This window comes from Microcaecilia unicolor, chromosome 2, assembly GCF_901765095.1.
Source record: "Microcaecilia unicolor chromosome 2, aMicUni1.1, whole genome shotgun sequence".
NCBI classification, from domain to species: Eukaryota; Metazoa; Chordata; class Amphibia; order Gymnophiona; family Siphonopidae; genus Microcaecilia; species Microcaecilia unicolor.
Window position 1 is genome coordinate 77463595 of NC_044032.1, and position 22822 is coordinate 77486416.

General features: G+C 46.6%; 1 protein-coding gene across 5 annotated transcripts in view; it reads left to right on the forward strand.

The window, feature by feature from the left end:
- Positions 1 to 22822, forward strand: part of OSMR (oncostatin M receptor) — a 294947-nt gene that overhangs the window by 259762 nt on the left and 12363 nt on the right. For all 5 annotated transcript variants that reach the window (XM_030193061.1, XM_030193063.1, XM_030193062.1 and 2 more), the window contains 3 exons: positions 1892 to 2056; positions 11191 to 11284; positions 14695 to 14767. In XM_030193061.1, the coding sequence (XP_030048921.1) occupies positions 1892 to 2056; positions 11191 to 11284; positions 14695 to 14767 (332 nt within the window). The remainder of the gene's footprint in view (positions 1 to 1891; positions 2057 to 11190; positions 11285 to 14694; positions 14768 to 22822) is intronic.

Consider the following 22822-nt stretch of genomic DNA (forward strand, 5'->3'; position numbering starts at 1 on the left):
GTTGCAAGCCTGAGCTTATCTTTATTTGTTTATTTAAGTGCATGTTGGACAGTGGGATGCTAAAAAGACAAGCGATTGATCCAGCCCTAACAATTCTGCCTTTAACCTCCCAATGTTTCTCTCTAATAGGCAGATGATCAAAAGCCCTGCGCTGTTCCAAACAGCGCTCTAAAATAGCGCTGGAACAACACGGGGCGCTATTAGACCTATGATCAGAGATAATACATGCAAATTTAAGCAGCGCAATTATCTCTGATCATGGGGTAGAAGTGCGGACGAATTGTGCCTGAGCATGCGCTCAGCACAATCCTCCCGCACTTGTTTTTCAGGTATGGGCTGTCAAAATCCCAAACCTGTCAAACACAGGGGCTGGAGGTCCATGTGACCACCAGGCCCTAACTACCCCTGCCCCGAGCAACGGGGGCTGGAGGTCTGGCGGTCTTCCAGGCCCCGATGATCCCCCCCCCCCCAGGTTCAGGGAGGGCTGGAGATCCAGTGAGTCTCCAGCCCCCCCCCCAAACCCCCGGAAAATGGTCCAGTGGCCACCGGCCAAACCCCCCCTCCCAGCGAGCGACGGGGGGGCTGGAGGTCCAGCAGACCTCCAGCCCACCCTAACTCCCCCCCAGCATTGTCTGCAGAATCCCTGGTCCAGTGGCCGCCGGCCAACCCCCCCTCCCAGCGAGCGAAATGGGGGGGCGCTGGAGGTCCAGCGGACCTCCAGCCCATCCCAACTCCCCCCTGGCGTTGTCGGTTGAATCCCTGGTGGTCCAGCGTGAAAAAGAACCCCCTCACGGCCCCCCTACCTTTGTTGGAAGAGGGATGTAGCCTGTCTCCCTCCTCTTCCTTGGGTTGATGCAGCTGCAAAATGGCGGTGCCCAGCCCCGCCCAGTGCATCCTGGGATGCGCTGGGCGGGGATACAGACCATGGTGGGGCTGGGTGCCGCCATTTTGTGGTGGCGTGAACCCAAGGAAGAGGAGGGAAGCAGGCTTCCTCCCTCCTCCAACAAAGGTAGGGGGGCCGTGAGGGGGTTCTTTTTCACGCTGGACCAACAGGGATTCGACCAACAATGCTGGGGGGGGAGTTAGGGTGGGCTGGAGGTCCGCCAAACCTCCAGCCCCCCCCCCCCCCCCCGTCGCTCGCTGGGAGGGGGGGTTTGGCCGGCGGCCACTGGACCACCAGGGACCATTTTCCGGGGGTTTGAGGGGGCTGGAGACCCACCGGATCTCCAGCCCTCCCTGAACCTGGGGGGGTCATTGTCAGGGGGGGGACCGGAGGTTCGCCGGACCTTCAGCCCCTTGTTGGCAGGTTTGCTTTGGGGGGGAACGGGGGCCTTCCAGCATGCAACTGCATGCTGGACAGGGCTCATCATTCCTCCCCAATGATCTGCAAACCCTAACGCCGGCTCGGAGCTCGCGTAGGGTTTGCAGCGGCCAGCGACCCAAATTTTGGCGCGCTGACCGCTGATCATTGGCGATGAATGCGCTAAGCCCTGTTTGGCATGCATTAGCATGCTACTTGCGCAAAGAGCTCTCGAGCGCGTTGTTTCACGCGCTCGAGGGCTCTCATCATGGGGCGGTAGCAAACACCGGCGCTAGTATGGCGCTAGCAGCCTCTAGCGCCGACGTTTGCTTTTGATCATCTGTCTGTAAGTGATGTGTATAAGGGTTTGATCTGTCGATTCAACTATCAAACTTAGCTGCTTTAGCACAAAAAGTGTCCAGAGAGGATCACAGTATTTGAAGATAAAATTACAAAAATAAACCATAAGATTACTACCAGTTTTTATGTTTTGTTTTTAATGTATGACAGATTTTTAAAAAATATTTTTATATACAGTGGCTTGTTCTTGCCAAGTACAATTTTACAATAATGGTTTTGTTTTCATTTTAGATGGTTCTGTAGTGTGTAGATTTACCATTGGAAACCCAGAAGTGAAGTCATACGCAGTGGACCAACTGAAGCCAAATACAAAATATGCATTCTCAGTAGTGGCACTCACTACTGGTGGAGAAAGTGCCATTGACTTCTCTACAAAAGCAGATACTTCATATGACTGTAAGGTTTGGAAAGTGAATATTTCATATACAGAGAAATCATATTCTTGATCAGTTATTGTGATTGAATTTTATTATATAGTTGTACAGATTATCAGCTTGCCTGTTTCGTAGTTTTTTTAAATGGGGGAGGGGGGTATTTACAGCAGCTCTTAAAACATTTTTCCTTTGGAGTTTTATTTTTGTTTTGTTTTTCTCTGTGAATTTTGCTATTCTTCCTCCCTAGTTGGGATAACCAGGAAGCTGTTTGTGGTGCTAGCTTGAGAGCTGGAAAGGAGCAATTCTCAGTTCTGCTTGGTGACTAGCAGAGACCAAGAAAATTCCTCTCTCCAAGGCCTAAGCACACCACTTCCATGATGCATTCAGGTCTGACCCTCCCCCCCCACACACACACTTAATATACAGTGGGGGAAATAAGTATTTGATCCCTTGCTGATTTTGTAAGTTTGCCCACTGACAAAGACATGAGCAGCCCATAAATGAAGGGTAGGTTATTGGTAACAGTGAGAGATAGCACATCACAAATTAAATCCGGAAAATCACATTGTGAAAAGTATATGAATTTATTTGCATTCTGCAGAGGGAAATAAGTATTTAATCCCTCTGGCAAACAAGACCTAATACTTGGTGGCAAAACCCTTGTTGGCAAGCACAGCGGTCAGACGTCTTCTGTAGTTGATGATGAGGTTTGCACACATGTCAGGAGGAATTTTGGTCCACTCCTCTTTGCAGATCATCTCTAAATCATTAAGAGTTCTGGGCTGTCGCTTGGCAACTCGCAGCTTCAGCTCCCTCCATAAGTTTTCAATGGGATTAAGGTCTGGTGACTGGCTAGGCCACTCCATGACCCTAATGTGCTTCTTCCTGAGCCACTCCTTTGTTGCCTTGGCTGTATGTTTTGGGTCATTGTCGTGCTGGAAGACCCAGCCACGACCCATTTTTAAGGCCCTGGCGGAGGGAAGGAGGTTGTCACTCAGAATTGTACGGTACATGGCCCCATCCATTCTCCCATTGATGCGGTGAAGTAGTCCTGTGCCCTTAGCAGAGAAACACCCCCAAAACATAACATTTCCACCTCCATGCTTGACAGTGGGGACGGTGTTCTTTGGGTCATAGGCAGCATTTCTCTTCCTCCAAACACGGCGAGTTGAGTTCATGCCAAAGAGCTCAATTTTTGTCTCATCTGACCACAGCACCTTCTCCCAATCACTCTCGGCATCATCCAGGTGTTCACTGGCAAACTTCAGACGGGCCGTCACATGTGCCTTCCGGAGCAGGGGGACCTTGCGGGCACTGCAGGATTGCAATCCGTTATGTCGTAATGTGTTACCAATGGTTTTCGTGGTGACAGTGGTCCCAGCTGCCTTGAGATCATTGACAAGTTCCCCCCTTGTAGTTGTAGGCTGATTTCTAACCTTCCTCATGATCAAGGATACCCCACGAGGTGAGATTTTGCGTGGAGCCCCAGATCTTTGTCGATTGACAGTCATTTTGTACTTCTTCCATTTTCTTACTATGGCACCAACAGTTGTCTTCTTCTCGCCCAGCATCTTACTGATGGTTTTGTAGCCCATTCCAGCCTTGTGCAGGTGTATGATCTTGTCCCTGACATCCTTAGACAGCTCCTTGCTCTTGGCCATTTTGTAGAGGTTAGAGTCTGACTGATTCACTGAGTCTGTGGACAGGTGTCTTTCATACAGGTGACCATTGCCGACAGCTGTCTGTCATGCAGGTAACAAGTTGATTTGGAGCATCTACCTGGTCTGTAGGGGCCAGATCTCTTACTGGTTGGTGGGGGATCAAATACTTATTTCCCTCTGCAGAATGCAAATAAATTCATATACTTTCCACAATGTGATTTTCCGGATTTAATTTGTGATGTGCTATCTCTCACTGTTACCAATAACCTACCCTTCAATTATGGGCTGCTCATGTCTTTGTCAGTGGGCAAACTTACAAAATCAGCAAGGGATTAAATACTTATTTCCCCCACTGTATGGAGGATCTGAACCTGTAACACTACAGCCTGAGCCATAGAGCTGGTCCCGACTTTCTTTCTCCATTATTGTATATTTGGTGTTTATATTTGTCTACATTTTGAGACTACTACTACTACTAAAAATCACTTCTAAAGCGCTACCAGTCGTACGCAGCGCTTTAAAATTGAACATGAAGAAGACAGTCCCTGCTCAAAAGAGCTTACAATGTAAACAAAGGTCAGGTACATCAAATCAGTGGTTTAGGGGTCCAGTTCCTAAATGGATTAATGGTTCTAGTTAGTTAAGATGTTGTAGTGGACTAGGGGGTGAAACATTACTCTGAGGTCAAGCAGGATAGCAAGTCCTCACAGCATGGGCGATGTCAATGATGGAGCCTGCACTGGATTATCCATCTTAATATGTACTGGTCGCTTTTGAGTTGCTTCACTGCACATGGACACCGCTTCTTGGTTGCCTCAGTTCACGTCTGTCCACAGAGCCAGTTGGATGTGTGTCACCAGAGGTCTTCTCAAGATGGATTTTTTGGGGGTATAAATTGCTTTGGAAGAATGTGAGTTTCTTCTGTCCTGTCACATCTTGCAGTATTTTCCTGTTAGTGGCTTACGTTTCCAGATATTTTATAGCTTCCTTTATTTTTTTACCTAGCTCTGTGTAGGCCTCAGTGAGTACGTCAGGCTCCCAGTTGGGGTCCTTGTTCTGTTGAAAATTGAGTTGTTTAGTAACATAGCTGCTGCAAAATCAAAGAGAGTAATTATATTTTTTTTATAATAGAGTGCCTACTATAGGCACTGGTTATGGCACCTTTCCTTATCGCCTGACCAGCCAAGACATTTGGGTTATATCCCTCTTCCAGCAGATGGAGTCTGAGAAATAATAAGTTGTGATATCATCAGTTTAGAACCCTGTGCAGTCCCCCTGAATAGCCAGTATTTCTCAGTCTCCAGCAGGTGGTAGATCTTACTGTGCAGCTCCTCTGGTCTAGTAGGATATTTTCTGGTAGGGCACTAAATTTCTACTACTATTACTACTAGAGGGCTTACAATTTAAGTTCTTGTACCTGGGGCAATTGAGGGTGAAGTGACTTGCCCAAGGTCACAAGGAGCTGCAGTGGGAATCAAACCCTGGCTGCCAGGATCAAAGCCCATTGCACTAACCATTAGGCCACTCCTCCACTGTCTTTATTTTGGAGGTTTGATAGCAGATGTTGTGGCCCAGAGCACAAGCTGACTGAATTTTAAATTTCTTTTGCCAGCCTTGAAGTGTAACACAAGAAGGTTTGAAAACAGGAAACAGCATGAACCTATATGGCCCATTATGGGGGCTGAAGCCAGTAGGCAGAGCTTATCACCGTATAAATTTCATTGTTTTGTGTGTACCAAGATGGCAGTGACTGCATTGGAGAGAATTAAAACCTCCATAGTTGGAGTGGGTGGAGACAGCCTTGTGACATCAAGCTATCTCCTTTTATCGCATGCCCCCCCTTATTCTAGTATTTTTGGAAAGGGTAAACAGACGCTTCACGTCCACCCGTTCCACTCCTCTCATTATTTTATAGATCTCTATCATATCTCCCCTCAGCCGTCTTTTCTCCAAGCTGAAGAGCCCTAGCCACTTCAGCCTTTCCTCATAGGGAAGTCGTCCCATTCCCTTTATCACTTTCGTCGCCCTTCTCTGCACCTTTTGTAATTCCACTATATCTTTTTTGAGATGCGGCGACCAGAATTCAACACCATATTCGAGGTGCGGTCGCACCATGGAGCGACACAAAGGCATTATAACGGCCTTATTTTGTTTTCCATTCCTTTCCTAATAATACCTAACATTGTATTTGCTTTTTTAGCCGCAGCAGCACACTGAGCAGCAGGTTTCAATGTATCATCAATGACGACACCTAGATCCCTTTCTTGGTCAGTGACTCCTAACGTGGAACCTTGCATGACGTAGCTATAATTTGGGTTCCTGTTTCCCACAAATGTCGAATCAGAAAGAAGTAGAAAGATTGTGGATGCTTTTCAAAATGCTCTACTCAGACAAATGGTGATGGAACCCACGAGAGAGGAAGCAACGCTGGATCTCGTGCTCACAAATGGGGATAGTGTGTTGAATGTCTGAGTGGGTGCCCACCTGGGCAGCAGTGACCATCAAACAGTTTGGTTTGATGTAACAGCTGAAGTTGGGGGGGGGGGGCACTCAAAACTCAAAGTCCTGGATTTCAAGCATGCTGACTTTAGTAAAATGGGGGAATACCTGAGGAAGGAGCTGATGGGGAACATACATGAAGTGGAAGGGCAGTAGTCCAGGCTGAAAAAAGCTATAAATATGGCCACAAACCTTTATGTAAGGAGAGTAAATAAAAGCATGAGAAAAAGGAAACCGATATGGTTCTCCAAGCAAGTGGCTGAGAAAATAAAGGCTAAAGAGTTGGCGTTCCAGAAATACAGAAAAACACAAGAAGAGGAACACGGAGAAGAATACAGGATTAAACTGAAAGAAGCCAAGAGAGAGAGAGATACGTCTGGCGAAAGCGGAAGAACAAATGGCTAGAAATGTAAAGAGGGGCGACAAAAATTTCTTCAGGTATATTGGTGAAAGGAGGAAGACTAAAAAGGGAATTGTGAGACTGAAAGATGCTGCGAACCGCTATGTGGATAATGATGAAGGAAAAGCAAATTTGCTAAACAAATAATTTGTTCTGTTTTCACTGGAGAAGGACCACGATTGATTGGCAAACGTACATATGAGAATGGAGTGGATATAGCACTGTTCATGGAAGCGAGTGTGTATGAACAACTTGAAAATCTAAAGGTGGACAAAGCCATGGGACCGGTCGGGGTCCACCCCAGGATATTGAGGGAGCTCAGAGAGGTTCTGGCGGGTCCTTTTAAAGATTTGTTTAATAAATCTTTGGAGACGGGAGAGGTTCCGTGGGATTGGAGAACAGCGGATGTGGTCCCTCTTCATAAAAGTGGTGATAGGGAAGAAGCTGGAAACTACAGGCCGGTAAGCCTCACTTCGGTTATTGGAAAAGTAATGGAAGCGATGCTGAAGGAAAGGATAGTGAATTTCCTGGAAGCCAATAAGTTGCAAGATCCGAGACAACATAGTTTTACCAAAGGTAAATCATGCCAAACGAATCTCATTGAATTCTTTGACTGGGTGACCAGAGAATTGAATCAGGAACGTGCTATAGATGTAATCTACTTAGATTTCAGCAAAGCTTTTGACACGGTTCCCCACAGGAGGCTCTTGAATAAACTTGGTAGGCTGAAGATAGGATCCGACATGGTGAACTGGATTAGGAACTGGTTGACGGACAGACGCCAGAGGTTGGTGGAAAATGGAACTTTCTCGGATGAGGGAAAGGTGAGTATTGGAGTGCCTCAGAGATCGGTGCTGGGGCCGATTCTGTTCAGTATATTTGTGAGTGACATTGCCGAAGGGTTAGAAGGTAAAGTTTGCCTTTTTTGCGGATGACACCAAGATTTGTAACAGAGTGGGCACCCCGGAGGGAGTGGAAAACATGAAAAAAGGTCTGCAGAAGCTAGAAGAATGGTCTAATGTTTGGCAATTAAAATTCAATGCGAAGAAATGCAAAGTGATGCACTTAGGGAGTAGAAATCCACGGGAGACGTATATGTTAGGCGGTGAGAGTTTGATATGTACAGACAGGGAGAGGGACCTTGGGGTGATAGTATCTGAGGATCTGAAGGCGACAAAACAGTGTGACAATGCGGTGGCCATAGCCAGAAGGTAGCTAGGCTGTATAGACAGAGGTGTGACCAGCAGAAGAAAGGAGGTGTTGATGCCCCTGTACAGGTCGTTGTGAGGCCCCACCTGGAGTATTGTGTTCAGTTTTGGAGGCCGTATCTTGCTAAGGATGTAAAAAAAAAAACTGAAGCTGTGGAAAGAAAAGCTACAAAAATGGTATGGGATTTGTGTTACAAAATATAGGAGAGACTTGCTGACCTGAACATCTGTACCCTGGAGGAAAGGAGATTTAGCGACTTTGAATAACGTTGTGTTGTCAGCAAATTTAATTACTTCACTAGTTACTCCCATCTCTAGGTCATTTATAAATATGTTAAAATGCAGCAGTCCCAGCACAGACCACTGGGGAACCCCACTGACCATTTAACCCTACTCTTTGTTTTCTATCTTTTAACCAGTTTTTAATCCACAATATGATAGTACCTCCTATCCCATGACTCTCCAATTTCCTCTGGAGTCTTTCATGAGGTACTTTGTCAAACGCCTTCTGAAAATCCAGATACACACTATCAACTGGCTCACCTTTATCCACATGTTTGTTCACCCCTTCAAAGAAATGTAATACCTAGATGGGTGAATCAAGATTTCCCTTCACTAAATCCATGTTGGCTTTGTCTCATTAATCCATGCTTTTGAATATGCTCTGTAATTTTGTTCTTTATAATAGTCTCTACCATTTTGCCCGGCCTTGACGTCAGACTCACCGGTCTATAATTTCCCAGATCTCCTCTGGAACCTTTTTTAAAAAATCGGCGTTACATTGACCACCCTCCAGTATTCCGGTACCACGCTCAATTTTAAGGATATATTACTAACAATAGCTCCGCATGTTCATTTTTCAGTTCTGTCAGTACTCTAGGATGATTACCATCCAGTCCAGGAGATTTGCTACTCTTCAATTTGTAGAACTGCCCCATTACATGCTCCAGGTGTATAGAGATTTCATTCAGTTTCTCCAACTCATCAGCTTTGAATACCATTTCTGGCACCGGTATCTCTCCCAAATCTTCCTCGGTGAAGACCGAAGCAAAGAATTCATTTAATCTCTCCGCAGTGGCTTTGTCTTCCCTGATCACCCTTTTTACCCCTCCGTCATCTAGTGGTCCAACCAATTCTTTTGCCAGCTTCATGCTTTTAATATTCCTAAAAAAAATTTTTACTATGTATTTTTGCCTTCCTTATCAGCATTTTGCATTTAACTTGACATTCCTTATTATTATTATTAACATTTGTATAGCGCTACCAGACTCATGCAGCGCTGAACACCTGACACAGAGAGACAGTCCCTGCTCGATAGAGCTTACAATCTAAAAAATGCTGCTGCTTATTATTTTCAGTTGGTTCCTTCTTCCATTTTCTGAAGGATTTTCTTTTAGCTCTAATAGCTTTCTTCACCTCACTTTTTAACCATGCCGGCTGTCGTTTGGTCTTCCTCCCTCCTTTTTTAATACACGAAATATTTTTGACTTGGGCTTCCAGGATAGTATTTTTAAACAGCATCTATGCCTGATGTAAATTTTTGACCCTCGCAGCCACTCCTCTAAGTTTTTTTTCCACCGTTCTTCTCATTTTATCATAGTCTTTTTGAAAGTTAAACGCTAACGTATTGGATTTCCTGTGTATACTTCAAAGCTAATATCAAATCTGATCATATTATGATCACTGTTATCAATCGTCCCCATCACCATTACCTCCCTTACCAGATCATACACTAAGGACTAGGTCTAGAATTTTTCCTTTTCTCATTGGCTCCTGTACCAGCTGCTCCATAAAGCAGCCCTTGATTTCGTCAAGGAATTTTACCTCCCTAGCGTGCCCTGATGTTACATTTACTCAGTCAGTATCGGGGTAATTGAAATCACCCATTATTATTGTGTTGCCCAGTATGTTTGCGTCCCTAATTTCCTTTAACATTTCTGCATCCGTCTGTTTATCTTGGCCATTCGGACGGTAGTACACTCCTATCACCGTCCTTTTCCCCTTTATGCATGGAATTTCAATCCATAGTGATTCCAAGATATGTTTTGTTTCTTGCAGAATTTTCAATCTATTTGATTCAAGGCTCTCCTTTACATACAATGCTACCCCTCCACCAATTCGATCCACCCTATCACTACAATATAATTTGTCCCCTGGTATGACAGTGTCCCACTGATTATCCTCCTTCCACCAGGTCTCAGAGAGATACCTATTATATCTAATTTTTCATTTACTGCAATATATTCTAACTCTCCCATCTTATTTCTTAGGCTTCTGGTATTCACATATAGACATTTCAAACTATGTTTGTTGTTCCTATTTACATCATGCTCAGTACTTGACAGTATTAATTTGAAATCTTTTGTCTGATTTTTATTTAAGGACACCTGATCTACTACGGTCTCTTTTGCAACCTCACTATCGGGATACCCTATCTTCCCTGTTTGTGAGGTATCCTTGCAAGATACCTTATCCCGAACCATGCGCTTTAGAGCGACTGTCGGCCTTCCCCCAGTTTCTAGTTTAAAAGCTGCTCTTTGTCCTTTTTAAATGCCGATGCCAGCAGCCTGGTCCCACCCTGGTTAAGGTGGAGCCCAACCTTTCGGAATAGGTTCCCCCTTCCCCAGAATGTTGCCCAGTTCCTAACAAATCTAAAACTCTCCTCCCTGTACCATCGTTTCATTCACACATTGAGACTCCGGAGCGCTGCCTATCTCTTGGGTCCTGCACGTGGAACGGGTAGCACTTCAGAAAATGCTACCCTAGAGGTTCTGGATTCAAGCTTCCAGAATCTCTCTCCCACATAGAAGTACTAGAAGTAGGTCACCTAAACTGGATATCTAATAGGAGTGTACACTGAAAATTTTTTGTTTTGTTTTCTTGTTTGTTACTTATTTCATTGTCATTCCAGGGTAGCAGATACAATTAGTAATGTGCAGAGAATAAGTAAGGGGAGGAAGAAGGAAGTGATTAGGCGGATAAGTATAGAAGGTGGACTTTCCTAACTGGATGGGTTGGTGAGGTGGATTAGTGAGGCTATAGGTTCTCTTTGTAGGCCTTGTTGAAGACATATGTCTTCAGAGATTTGCGAAAATTAGTTATTTCGTCAATGTTTTCAGGTCTGTAGGTAATGCATTCCATAGCTGCATTCTTGTACTTTATTTACATTCAGCTGTATCTAAGCTAGAATAACATGTTTTATAGCTAGCCAAAAGCATGTCTAAGACAAACTACAGTGCTTCTTGTCTAGAAACTGTATATGTAAAAATGATTAACCCATTAATTTCCCTAACACATTTCCTATTTTGTTTCAAACAGCAGCACATTCCTAAAATGTAATTAGTTTATAAGGTCTGAGAGAACTAAAATAATTCCATTCTTTCCATAGGGCAGGCAGTGATCCTTGCTATAGTTACTCCTGTAATCATCTGTCTGTTATTGTTGCTGATTCTCTTCCTGGCCTGCTATTGGAAAAGAATGTGGTAGGTGGCTTTTAATAAATTAATGGTGTATGTAAATCCCCTCTGCTTCATTTCTGCCTTCATAGTTAGCAAAACAATTTGAAATTTTAGAAGAAGAAAACAAAATAGTATGAAACACCTCTACCTATTTTTCTCACTGGATTTTGTATGGTAGGGAAAAGAGGTAAAGGCTGTGCCCAGGGGTATAATCACGCCTTTCCCTTTTCCATTGATCACTCTGCTGGCAATAAGAAAACTGAGATTACAATTCCATGCAAGAACAATTTGACATACGGTCTGTGCCAGAGCCGGTGGTGGGAGGCAGGGATAGTGCTGGGCAGATTTATACGGTCTGTGCCAGAGCCGGTGGCAGGAGGCGGGGCTGGTGGTTGGGAGGCGGGGATAGTGCTGGGCAGACTTATACGGTCTGTGCCCTAAGGAGCACAGGTACAAATCAAAGTAGGGTATACACAAAAAGTAGCACATATGAGTTATCTTGTTGGGCAGACTGGATGGACCGTGCAGGTCTTTTTGTGCCATCATCTACTATGTTACATAGCAAAAGCATCAGCTAAGGCACTAAAGCAAGTAATATGTTTTCAGTAACAGTTCCTTTGTTTACATTAAGGACAATTTATTAGCTGTGAGAAGATAGCTTTGCAAAGACCAAAGTATCAAAGAGGGGCATAATCGAACGCGAACGCCTATCTCCATGGGCGTCTATGTCCGAAAATGGGTACATGAAGAGGCGGGACAGACCGTATTTTCAAAAAAATGGACGTTTTTCAGCTGGGCGTTTGTTTTTTTTTAGCGATAATGGAAACTAAAAACGCCCAGCTCAAAAACATCCTAATCCGAGCCATTTGGTCATGGGAGGGGCCACGATTCGTAGTACACTCGCCCCCCTGACATGCCAGGACACCAACTGGGCACCCTAGAGGTCAGTGCGGTGGACTTCAGACAACGTTCCCACATGCATAGCTCCCTTCCCACGGGTGCTGAGCACCCAACCCCCCTCCCCCAAAACCCACTACCCACAAATGTACAACACTACCATAGCTCTTAGGGGTGAAGGGGGCACCTACATGTGGGTACAGTGGGTTTTGGAGACCTCCCATTTACCAGCACAAGTGTTACAGGTAGGGAGGATAAGCCTGGGTCCACCTGGCTGAAGTGCACTGCGGTACCCACTAAAAGTGCTCCAGGGACCTGCATACACGCAGGCCTCTAGGACTTGTTGCTGCTATATAACATTGGCACACCAGTTGACACCTGAAGACTAATCTCTCCGAAAACGTCCTTTATTGGAATAAGCACGCTTACAGTTAACTGCAGATCAGAGGTTGTGCCCCACTGGCAACGAGTCTCCCTGGTACTGAGATTAGCAGTAGGTCAGAGCTGGCAGAATGGTGTACAATGCCCTCTTTCAGCCACATTCAAGGTAAGAACTAAGTTCTGTAACGTGGCTAACACGTGAAAGGGATCTAAAACTGGCTTACAAAAATGGCCACTACCTCATGGACTACCGGAAACAAAACAGGGCACACTCTGACCCAGTAAGCAGGGGGAAAAGCACCATGGGAGTAGAGCCTACCAACTACCAACATCGTGAGCATTTGCCACAAGCTAGTGGAATCATGGATCCCAATACCCTACACCCACCACAATGCATTGCTGATGTGACTCTGCAGTGCGCATAACAGAAAAGTTGTCACACTCACCCAAGAGCCACATCAGAACCAGGGAAAGGCTGTCAGAGGATAGAACACATTCTGCTGTCATAGAGGTGGGGTACGGCATTTGAGGCTGGCATAGAGGCTGGAAAAAAAGTTATTAAAGTGGGGTTTTTTTGGTGGGAGGGGGTTAGTGACCACTGGGGGAGTCCGGGGAGGTCATCCCCAATTCCCTACGGTGGTCATCTGGTCAGTTGGGGCACTTTTTTGGGACTTGTTTGTGGAAAAAAAGAAAATCGCGGTGAAAACACCTTTTTTTTTCGATTATCAGCTAAAGATGCCCATCTCTCCTCAGCCAATAACCACACCCCACTTCTGCCTTCACCACGCCTCCGACACGCCCCCATCAACTTTACCCGTTTCCGCGAGGGATTGCAGTTGGAAACGCCCAAAATCGGCTTTCGATTATACCGATTTGGGTGCCCACGGGAGAAAGACGCCTATCTCCTGATTTGGGTCGCAATATAGGCGTTTTTCTCTTTCGATTATAAGCAGGAAAGTCTGACCCTCCTTTCTACGATCAAAAGAACTATTTCTAGCTAACCTGAATGTTAGAAGAATTAGAACAATCTTCCAGACTTTGGTGACAGGTACAGCTAACTCCAAGTCAATGTTTATTGCTCCTCAGTAAGGCAGTGTTTGTTCTTCCAATGCCAGCCCAAACATGAATGATGAGCAGTTTGTGTGAACCCTACAATAGGGCCACAGAAACCAAGTGAAGATAATCGGGAAAATATACCGGCCGATATTCAGAGTGAGTTAAGTGGCCGGGAATGGCCACTGACCAGTTAACTCACATCTCAGTGAATAACCTGTAATTTTCAGTGGCATTTAATCAGTTATCACTACTGAACAAGACCAGTTAGCACCGAAAAAAAAGCTGGCGATGTTGGGGGCGTTCCAGGGGCATGACTGGTTAAGTCCCGATATTCAGAACTTAATCCGACCAGACTTAGCAGGCAAATAAGTCTGCATAAAAAGCAGGTCTGCATTTGCCTGCTTAAGCCATGGCTGGTTAAGTCTGAATATCGACTTAAATGGTCATGCGCTAGCTGGCATTGAACAACCTGGATATTCAATGTCGGTCACTGGAAACGGCCCAGCATTGAATATCCAGGTTGAACACAGCTCTTACACTTCTTAAAGACAGAGTACACTTATCTGAAGAATGGAATAAAGAGTGCCTAATTCTAGACCAGTAAAGAACTTGAGGAGTCTGGGAAGATTTCCGTGTGTGTAAATTGGGACAGTGCGACGGGTAGAACTGGACTGATTTGGTTCACCTGGAGGACCAGTGACTCATTGAATGAAAAGAGAAATTTTCACCACAGACTGACTCCTAAACATTGGATAAGTTTTTTAACATGTTATAAATGTGGGGAATGAATGAATGTGGAATTATGTTTTATATGTTGTGATAATTTGCTGTGCCTTTGTATAGAAAAATGAACAAAAGAAAAATAAATAATTTGTATGATAATATAACGGTATGATTAATGTAAGAACTTTCCTGAAGACTATTTAGAACCTGAATAGGGCCAAAGAAAGCACCTGCTTATAATATATGTAAACTGCTTTGGTTGTACCACAGAAAAATGGTATTTCAAATCCATGACCTTTAACATTCAAATTGTAATGTTGGCATTTTTTTTTCATTTATATATAGATTCTTATATCATTTTATTTTATTTTCTCTAGGCTGAAGGATACCTGCTTTCCTGAAATTCCTGATCCAAACAAAAGCAATATTCTAACACTAAATGAATTAAAGGTGAATGGGGTATGAATTTTAAAAAAATTGTATAAAATAAGTAATACGATACGTATCACTCCACAGCTCAAGCTAGAGCTTTCACAAGAATTAAGTACTGTTATGTTAAGTGACAGAGTGGCTAAAAAAGAAAACAAAACAAAAAATAGATATAAAATCTATATAGAGTGAGATGTTCAGTGAGATTAGCACCATATAACATTAAAAGGATACGTTATATTAAGTTATATTCAGCAGTGGTAAACATGTGTCACTAACGAATATACATGGGTAACATTTCCATTTAAGGTTATACCTCCTAGTGACACATCCAGATTTGGATAGATTAGTTATTAGATCCCAGAGGATTATGTGATTATGCATGTACATAATTTTCCACATAACTAATGTATAATTGTACAAGTCAGTATAAGGAAACAGAAACACTTAAATTTGGGGAAGTACATAAGTAATGCCACACTGGGAAAAGACCAAAGGTCCATCGAGCCCAGCATCCTGTCCACGACAGCGGCCAATCCAGGCCAAGGGCACCTGGCAAGCTTCCCACACGTACAGACATTCTATACATGTTATTCCTGGAATTGTGGATTTTTCCCAAGTCCATTTAGTAGTGGTTTATGGACTTGTCCTTTTTTGTTTATTTTTATTTGTAGTTTTATTGAAATATCTGCATTACAATATAACAACCTTAGATCCATCCATAATCAGTTTCAAATTATATACACAGAAAGTATCAAACATTGCTAATTTTTCTTATCATTGTAATTTCCCCTCCCCCTCCCCTCTGACATTCTTTATAAGGCAGTTTCCGAGTGAGCTGTCCATAAGACATAAGGGTGCCAAATATGATGATAAGCTATTATTCTATTTGTACGCATCGCTGTAAGTTTAGACATTAAGTGAATATAGTTCAGCTTATGTAGTACCACAGCTGTGTCAAGCAGGGATTGTTGTTTCCAAGCTGCCGCCAGCACTAATCTACTCGCCACAAACACCTGCGTAGCCAATCGATGTGTATTCAGCTTCACACCCTGTGGTTTAACATATAAAAGACAATGCTCCATTTTCATGGGGTAACTGGCTCCCGTCACGCTCAGCACAAGCTTCAAGACTTTTGCCCAGAACTCTTGCGCTGAGGGGCAAGACCACCATATGTGATGCATATCACCTTCCTCCCCACACTGGCGCCAGCACAAGCTGACCCTCCCTTGAACATTTTAGCCAGCCTCTTGGAGTTATAATACCAGCAATAGAGCATCTTATATCCATTTTCCACTAGGGAGCTGGATACTGAAACCTGTAACGGGAGTTTGAATGTCTTCTCCCACTTTATGTTTTCATATACCACTCCCAATGCCTTCTCCCACTTCTCTGCCAAATATTTTTATTGAATTTTTTTTCTCTAAACAATAGTTACCTCAACCGATATTACATATTGAGTGAATAATCAACATTGAACAGTTTACAAATAAGCGCCCCTTCCCCCCTCCCCTCTCCTCTAATGTCTAAGCCCACAGTAGTATTGAAGGTCGATGAGGACATGCTCAAATGTAGAACATTCACAGTCTTGGAACAATCAACTTAGGGGCATCCAAATCTATTCCACTTTGTGCTCTCCATGCTCTATATCGTTCCCATTGCACATTGAACTTCATTAAATGTCCAGATCTTATAGCTGTCATTTTGGACATTTGATAAAGGTAGTCCATCTTATATATCACTTTGAGTGCTGGAGGTGTCTCTAGGCTTTTCCAAGCCGACGCCAACGCGAATTTTCCAGCCACCAAGTAGATGGCTGTGATCCGATGATCTACAAGACGAACGCCCGGTGGGCGAACATGTAATAAGCAAATCTCTGGTTTGGTAGGATATCTTACCCCAGTCACTTGGGTGAACAGATCTAGCAATTCTGACTAATAGAGTTGCACCTTTGGGCAGGACCACCAAATATGAAGCATGTCCCCCACCGCTGCACAACCCCTCCAGCATTGGTCAGACCCCTGGCCATACATTTTTACCAGTCGTTTAGATGTATAGTACCATTGATATAATATTTTATAACTATTTTCAATCATCGAGCTAGAGATAGAGACCTGTAACGGACAGTCCAAGGCTTTTTCCCATTGTGTGTAGTCTATGTTTACGTGCAATTCCCGTTCCCAACGTTGTAGGTAGTACAATATGGGCCCCGTATCATTAAGCAAAGCCTCGTAGAGGCGAGAAACACAACCCCTGTGACTGCTCACTCTCACCGCCTTTTCTATAGCCTTCTCCTCTAAGGACAGTTCTCTTTTAGCTGTCTTATTTACATAATCTCTGAGGCGGGTATAGTGAAACAAATGGTATGAGGGCAAACCATATTCCTCTTGTAACTCTACAAATGGTACCATCTGACCCTCCTTCCATAATTGGCCTAGTGTGCCAAGTCCTCTGTTTTCCCACTGGCCATATAATGGATTTTCCATCCCCAATGGACACCCCGGGGCGGTTTTTATCGCCATCTGTTGGAAATATACTCTGTTGGGAAAAAATCTCTTCCTTATAGCCATCCAAGTCTAAGGGATATTGTATCGCCAAAGGGGCTCTCCTAATGTTGGCCTGAGCCTGACCCCTTGGCATCAATATTATAGAACGTAGATTAGTCAGCCCCAACCAAGTGCTGCTGCACCTGGATTCATGGTTTTTACACTACCAGCGCTCCACTCTGCTAGCACACGCAATTGTGCTGCTTGATGATATAAGCTAAAGTTCGGGACTCCCATGCCCCCTCGCTTTTTAGGTTGGTACATAATGGCTGCTTTTACCCGGGGCGGTTTATGTTGCCATATGTAAGCAAAAACTTTTCAATTGAGTCTGCGAAAGAACCCCGTCGGTACTGGCAGTGGCAATGCTAGAAACAGAGAAGTTTTGGCAAAATCATCATTTTGATAGCTGCTACCCGTCCCAACCATGATAATTCTAATCCTTCCTATCAATCTAGATCTTGAAATAGTTCCTTGAGTTTTGGGGGGAAATTAGCCTGGTGGAGATCCGCTAAGTTGGGGGTTAGATGAATGCCTAGATATCTGAGGGAACAGGTGACCCATTTAATTGGGAACTGCTGCCGTAATGCAGCCTCCTCCACCATCGTTAGTCCAAGTCCCAAAGCCTCTGATTTGCCAATATTCACCTGAAACCCAGATAACTGTCCATAGTGACTCAATCCCTGCATTATCTACTTGGTTGAGTCACTGTTAAAAGGACGTTATCCGCGAATAACATAATTTTGTGTGTCACACGCCCCATCGTCAGGTAGCGAGATTGGCCCAGTGGAACGTTTTGTTCTCGGGCTCTTCGTCGGCATCGGCATCGGGAGTATCGAGTGCGTCGACGTCGACAGCGTCAAGACCTCCGCTCTCGGCCGCGACTGTATCGATTGCATCGAGGCATCGACCCTCTGCATCGTCGGGGCTGGGACATCAGAAGGCTGCGTTGGCGTCGGTGGTACCGGGACCTCCACTAGTGCTGATGTCGTCGGACGGTGGTGCTTCGTCTGGAGTGCAGGTGAGGGCTGTCCATTCCCCTGCTGGTGGCGGTGAGCCTTCGGGTGGGTCTCCCCCTACCCTGAGGGCTCCTGCGGTACAGCCCCCCCCGAGACCGACCTTCTTCGGCCTCGGCCCCGAGGAAGCGACGGCTGGATTCTACATCCTCCTCGTCGGTACCGGGAAGCTCCGGTGACATGCTTCATTTGAAAAAGTCAAAGAAGCATCGACACCGGTCCCCTTCCCGCGTCGGTACCGAGAGCTCTGGGTCGCCGAGGGAGTCGGCACCCAGCAGGCATCGGCACCGGGAGGACCGCTCACCCTCTGTTCAGGAGGTGTCGATGCGCTCCACCTTGGACAGCCCGGACCAGCCTCCACGCCCGGAACAGACTCTGATTTCGACTCCTGCATCGGCTTCCATGTCTTTCTCCACAGCCGCCCTGCACGAGAGTCTCCGGGTCGTTCTCCCAGAGATCCTGGGAGAGCTGTTGCGCCCTTCCCCTCCGGTACCGGGGGTGCTTGCGCCACCGGTACCGTCGAGTGAGGCGCCGGCTGGCCCCTTGCCCGGGGTGAGGTCTCCGACATCGGTGCCGCTTGCGGTACCGACTGCGGTCGCCTCCCAGGAAGGCTCCCCAATGATGTCGGCGGAGGGAGCTTCGCCGGTACGGGCGAGGGAGTCTACCTCTCGACGCTCCCACCGTGGCCGTGGTTCCACGGATTCGAGCCAGGCACGGCTTCAGATACTGGTTCGTGAACTTGTGTCTGATACCGATGGTGAGGCCTCGTGGGAGGAGGAGGAGGACATCAGATATTTCTCTGACGAGGAGTCTGATGGCCTTCCTTCTGATCCCACTCCCTCCCCTGAAACGCAGCTTTCTCCTCCCGAGAGTCTGTCTTTTGCGGCCTTTGTCCGGGAGATGTCTACAGCCATCCCCTTCCCGGTGGTTGTGGAGGACGAGCCCAGGGCTGAAATGTTTGAGCTCCTGGACTATCCTTCTCCACCTAAGGAAGCGTCCACAGTACCCATGCATCATGTCCTAAAAAAGACATTACTTAAAGGCTTGGTCCAGTTCGCCAGCAATCCCCACATTCCCAAGAAGATCGAATCCCAGTACCGGATCCATGGGGACCCAGAGCTGATGCGCACTCAGTTGCCTCACAACTCTGGAGTTGTGGATTTGGCCCTAAAGAAGGCTAAGAGTTCTAGAGAGCATGCTTCGGCGCCCCCGGGCAAAGACTCTAGAACCTTAGACTCCTTTGGGAGGAAGGCCTACCATTCCTCTATGCTCGTGGCCAAAATTCAGTCTTACCAGCTCTACACGAGCATACACATGCGGAACAATGTGCGGCAGTTGGCGGGCTTGGTGGACAAGCTCCCTCCTGAGCAAGCCAAGCCATTTCAGGAGGTGGTCAGGCAGCTGAAGGCGTGCAGAAAATTCCTGGCCAGAGGGGTGTATGACACCTTTGATGTTGCGTCCAGGGCCGCTGCTCAAGGTGTGGTGATGTGCAGACTCTCATGGCTGCGTGCCTCCGACCTGGAGAATAGGATCCAGCAGCGGATTGTGGACTCGCCTTGCCGTGCGGATAATATTTTTGGAGAGAAGGTCGATCAGGTGGTAGAGCAGCTCCACCAGCGGGATACCGCTTTCGACAAGTTCTCCCGCCGGCAGCCTTCAGCTTCTACCTCCACAGGTAGACGTTTTTATGGGGGAAGGAAGACTGTTCCCTACTCTTCTGGTAAGCGTAGGTACAATCCTCCTTCTCGACAGCCTGCGGCCCAGGCTAAGCCCCAGCGTGCTCGCTCTCGTCAGCAGCGTGCGCCTCAGCAAGGCCCCTCGGCTCCCCAGCAAAAGCAAGGGACGAGCTTTTGACTGGCTCCAGCAGAGCATAGCCGACATCAAAGTGTCAGTGCCGGGCGATCTGCCGGTCGGAGGGAGGTTGAAAGTTTTTCACCAAAGGTGGCCTCTCATAACCTCCGATCAGTGGGTTCTTCAAATAGTCCAGCAGGGATACACCCTCAATTTGGCCTCCAAACCTCCAAATTGTCCACTGGGAGCTCAGTCTTACAGCTTCCAGCACAAGCAGGTACTTGCAGAGGAACTCTCCGCCCTTCTGAGCACCAATGCGGTTGAGCCCGTGCCATCCGGGCAAGAAGGGCTGGGATTCTATTCCAGGTACTTCCTTGTGGAAAAAAGAACAGGGGGGATGCGTCCCATCCTAGTCCTAAGGGCCCTGAACAAGTATCTGGTCAAGGAAAAGTTCAGGATGCTTTCCCTGGGCACCCTTCTCCCCATGATTCAGGAAAACGATTGGCTATGCTCTCTGGACTTGAAGGACGCCTACACGCACATCCCGATACTGCCAGCTCACAGACAGTATCTGCGATTTCAGCTGGGCACACGTCACTTCCAGTACTGTGTGCTACCCTTTGGGCTCGCCTCTGCGCCCAGAGTGTTCACGAAGTGCTTGGCTGTAGTAGCAGCGGCACTTCGCAGGCTGGGGGTACACGTGTTCCCATATCTCGACGATTGGCTGGTGAAGAACACATCCGAGGCAGGAGCTCTACAGTCCATACAGATGACTATTCGCCTCCTGGAGCTACTGGGGTTTGTGATAAATTATCCAAAGTCCCATCTTCTCCCAGTACAGAGACTCAAATTCATAGGAGCTCTGCTGGATTCTCGGACGGCTCGTGCCTATCTCCCAGAGGCGAGAGCCAACAACTTGTTGTCCCTCGTCTCGCGGGTGCGAGCGTCCCAGCAGATCACAGCTCGGCAGATGTTGAGATTGCTGGGCCACATGGCCTCCACAGTTCATGTGACTCCCATGACCCACCTTCACATGAGATCTGCTCAATGGACCCTAGCTTCCCAGTGGTTTCAGGCTGCTGGGGATCTAGAAGACGTGATCCACCTGTCCACGAGTTTTCTCAAATCCCTGTATTGGTGGACGATTTGGTCCAATTTGACTCTGGGACGTCCTTTCCAAATTCCTCAGCCACAAAAAGTGCTGACTACGGATGCGTCTCTCCTGGGGTGGGGAGCTCATGTCGATGGGCTTCACACCCAGGGAAGCTGGTCCCTCCAGGAACGCGATCTGCAGATCAATTTTCTGGAGTTGCGAGCGGTCTGGAACACTCTGAAGGCTTTCAGAGATCAGCTGTCCCACCAAATTATCCAAATTTAGACAGACCATCAGGTTGCCATGTATTACATCAACAAGCAAGGGGGCACCGGATCTCGCCCCCTGTGTCAGGAAGCCGTCAGCATGTGGCTCTGTGCTCGCCGTCACGGCATGGTGCTCCAAGCCACATATCTGGCAGGCGTAAACAACAGTCTGGGCGACAGACTGAGCAGGATTATGCAACCTCACGAGTGGTCGCTCAATTCCCGAGTAGTGCACCAGATCTTCCAGGTGTGGGGCACCCCCTTGGTAGATCTCTTTGCATCTCGAGCCAACCACAAAGTCCCTCAGTTCTGTTCCAGGCTTCAGGCCCACGGCAGACTGGCATCGGATGCCTTCCTCCTGGACTGGAGGGAGGGTCTGCTGTATGCTTATCCTCCCATACCTCTGGTGGGGAAGACTTTGTTGAAACTCAAGCAAGACCGAGGCACCATGATTCTGATTGCTCCTTTTTGGCCGCGTCAGATCTGGTTACCTCTTTTTCTGGAGTTATCCTCCGAAGAACCATGGAGATTGGAGTGTTTTCCGACCCTCATCACACAGGACGAAGGGGCGCTTCTGCATCCCAACCTCCAGTCTCTGGCTCTCACGGCCTGGATGTTGAGAGAGTAGACTTTGCCTCTTTGGGTCTGTCAGAGGGTGTCTCCCGCATCTTGCTTGCTTCCAGGAAAGATTCCACTAAGAGGAGTTACTTCTTTCCATGGAGGAGGTTTGCCGTCTGGTGTGAAAGCAAGGCCCTAGATCCTCGCTCTTGTCCTACACAGACCCTGCTTGAATACCTTCTGCACTTGTCTGAGTCTGGTCTCAAGACCAACTCTGTAAGGGTTCACCTTAGTGCAATCAGTGCATACCATTACCGTGTGGAAGGTAAGCCGATCTCAGGACAGCCTTTAGTTGTTCACTTCATGAGAGGTTTGCTTTTGTCAAAGCCCCCCGTCAAACCTCCTACAGTGTCATGGGATCTCAATGTCGTTCTCACCCAGCTGATGAAACCTCCTTTTGAGCCACTGAACTCCTGCCATCTGAAGTACTTGACCTGGAAGGTCATTTTCTTGGTGGCAGTTACTTCAGCTCGTAGAATTAGTGAGCTTCAGGCCATGGTAGCCCAGGCCCCTTACACCAAATTTCATCATAACAGAGTAGTCCTCCGCACTCACCCTAAGTTCTTGCCAAAGGTTGGTCGGAGTTCCATCTGAACCAGTCAATTGTCTTGCCAATATTCTTTCCCCGTCCTCATTCCTGCCCTGCTGAACGTTAGCTGCACACGTTGGACTGCAAGAGAGCATTGGCCTTCTATCTGGAGCGGACACAGCCCAACAGACAGTCCGCCCAATTGTTTGTTTCGTTTGAT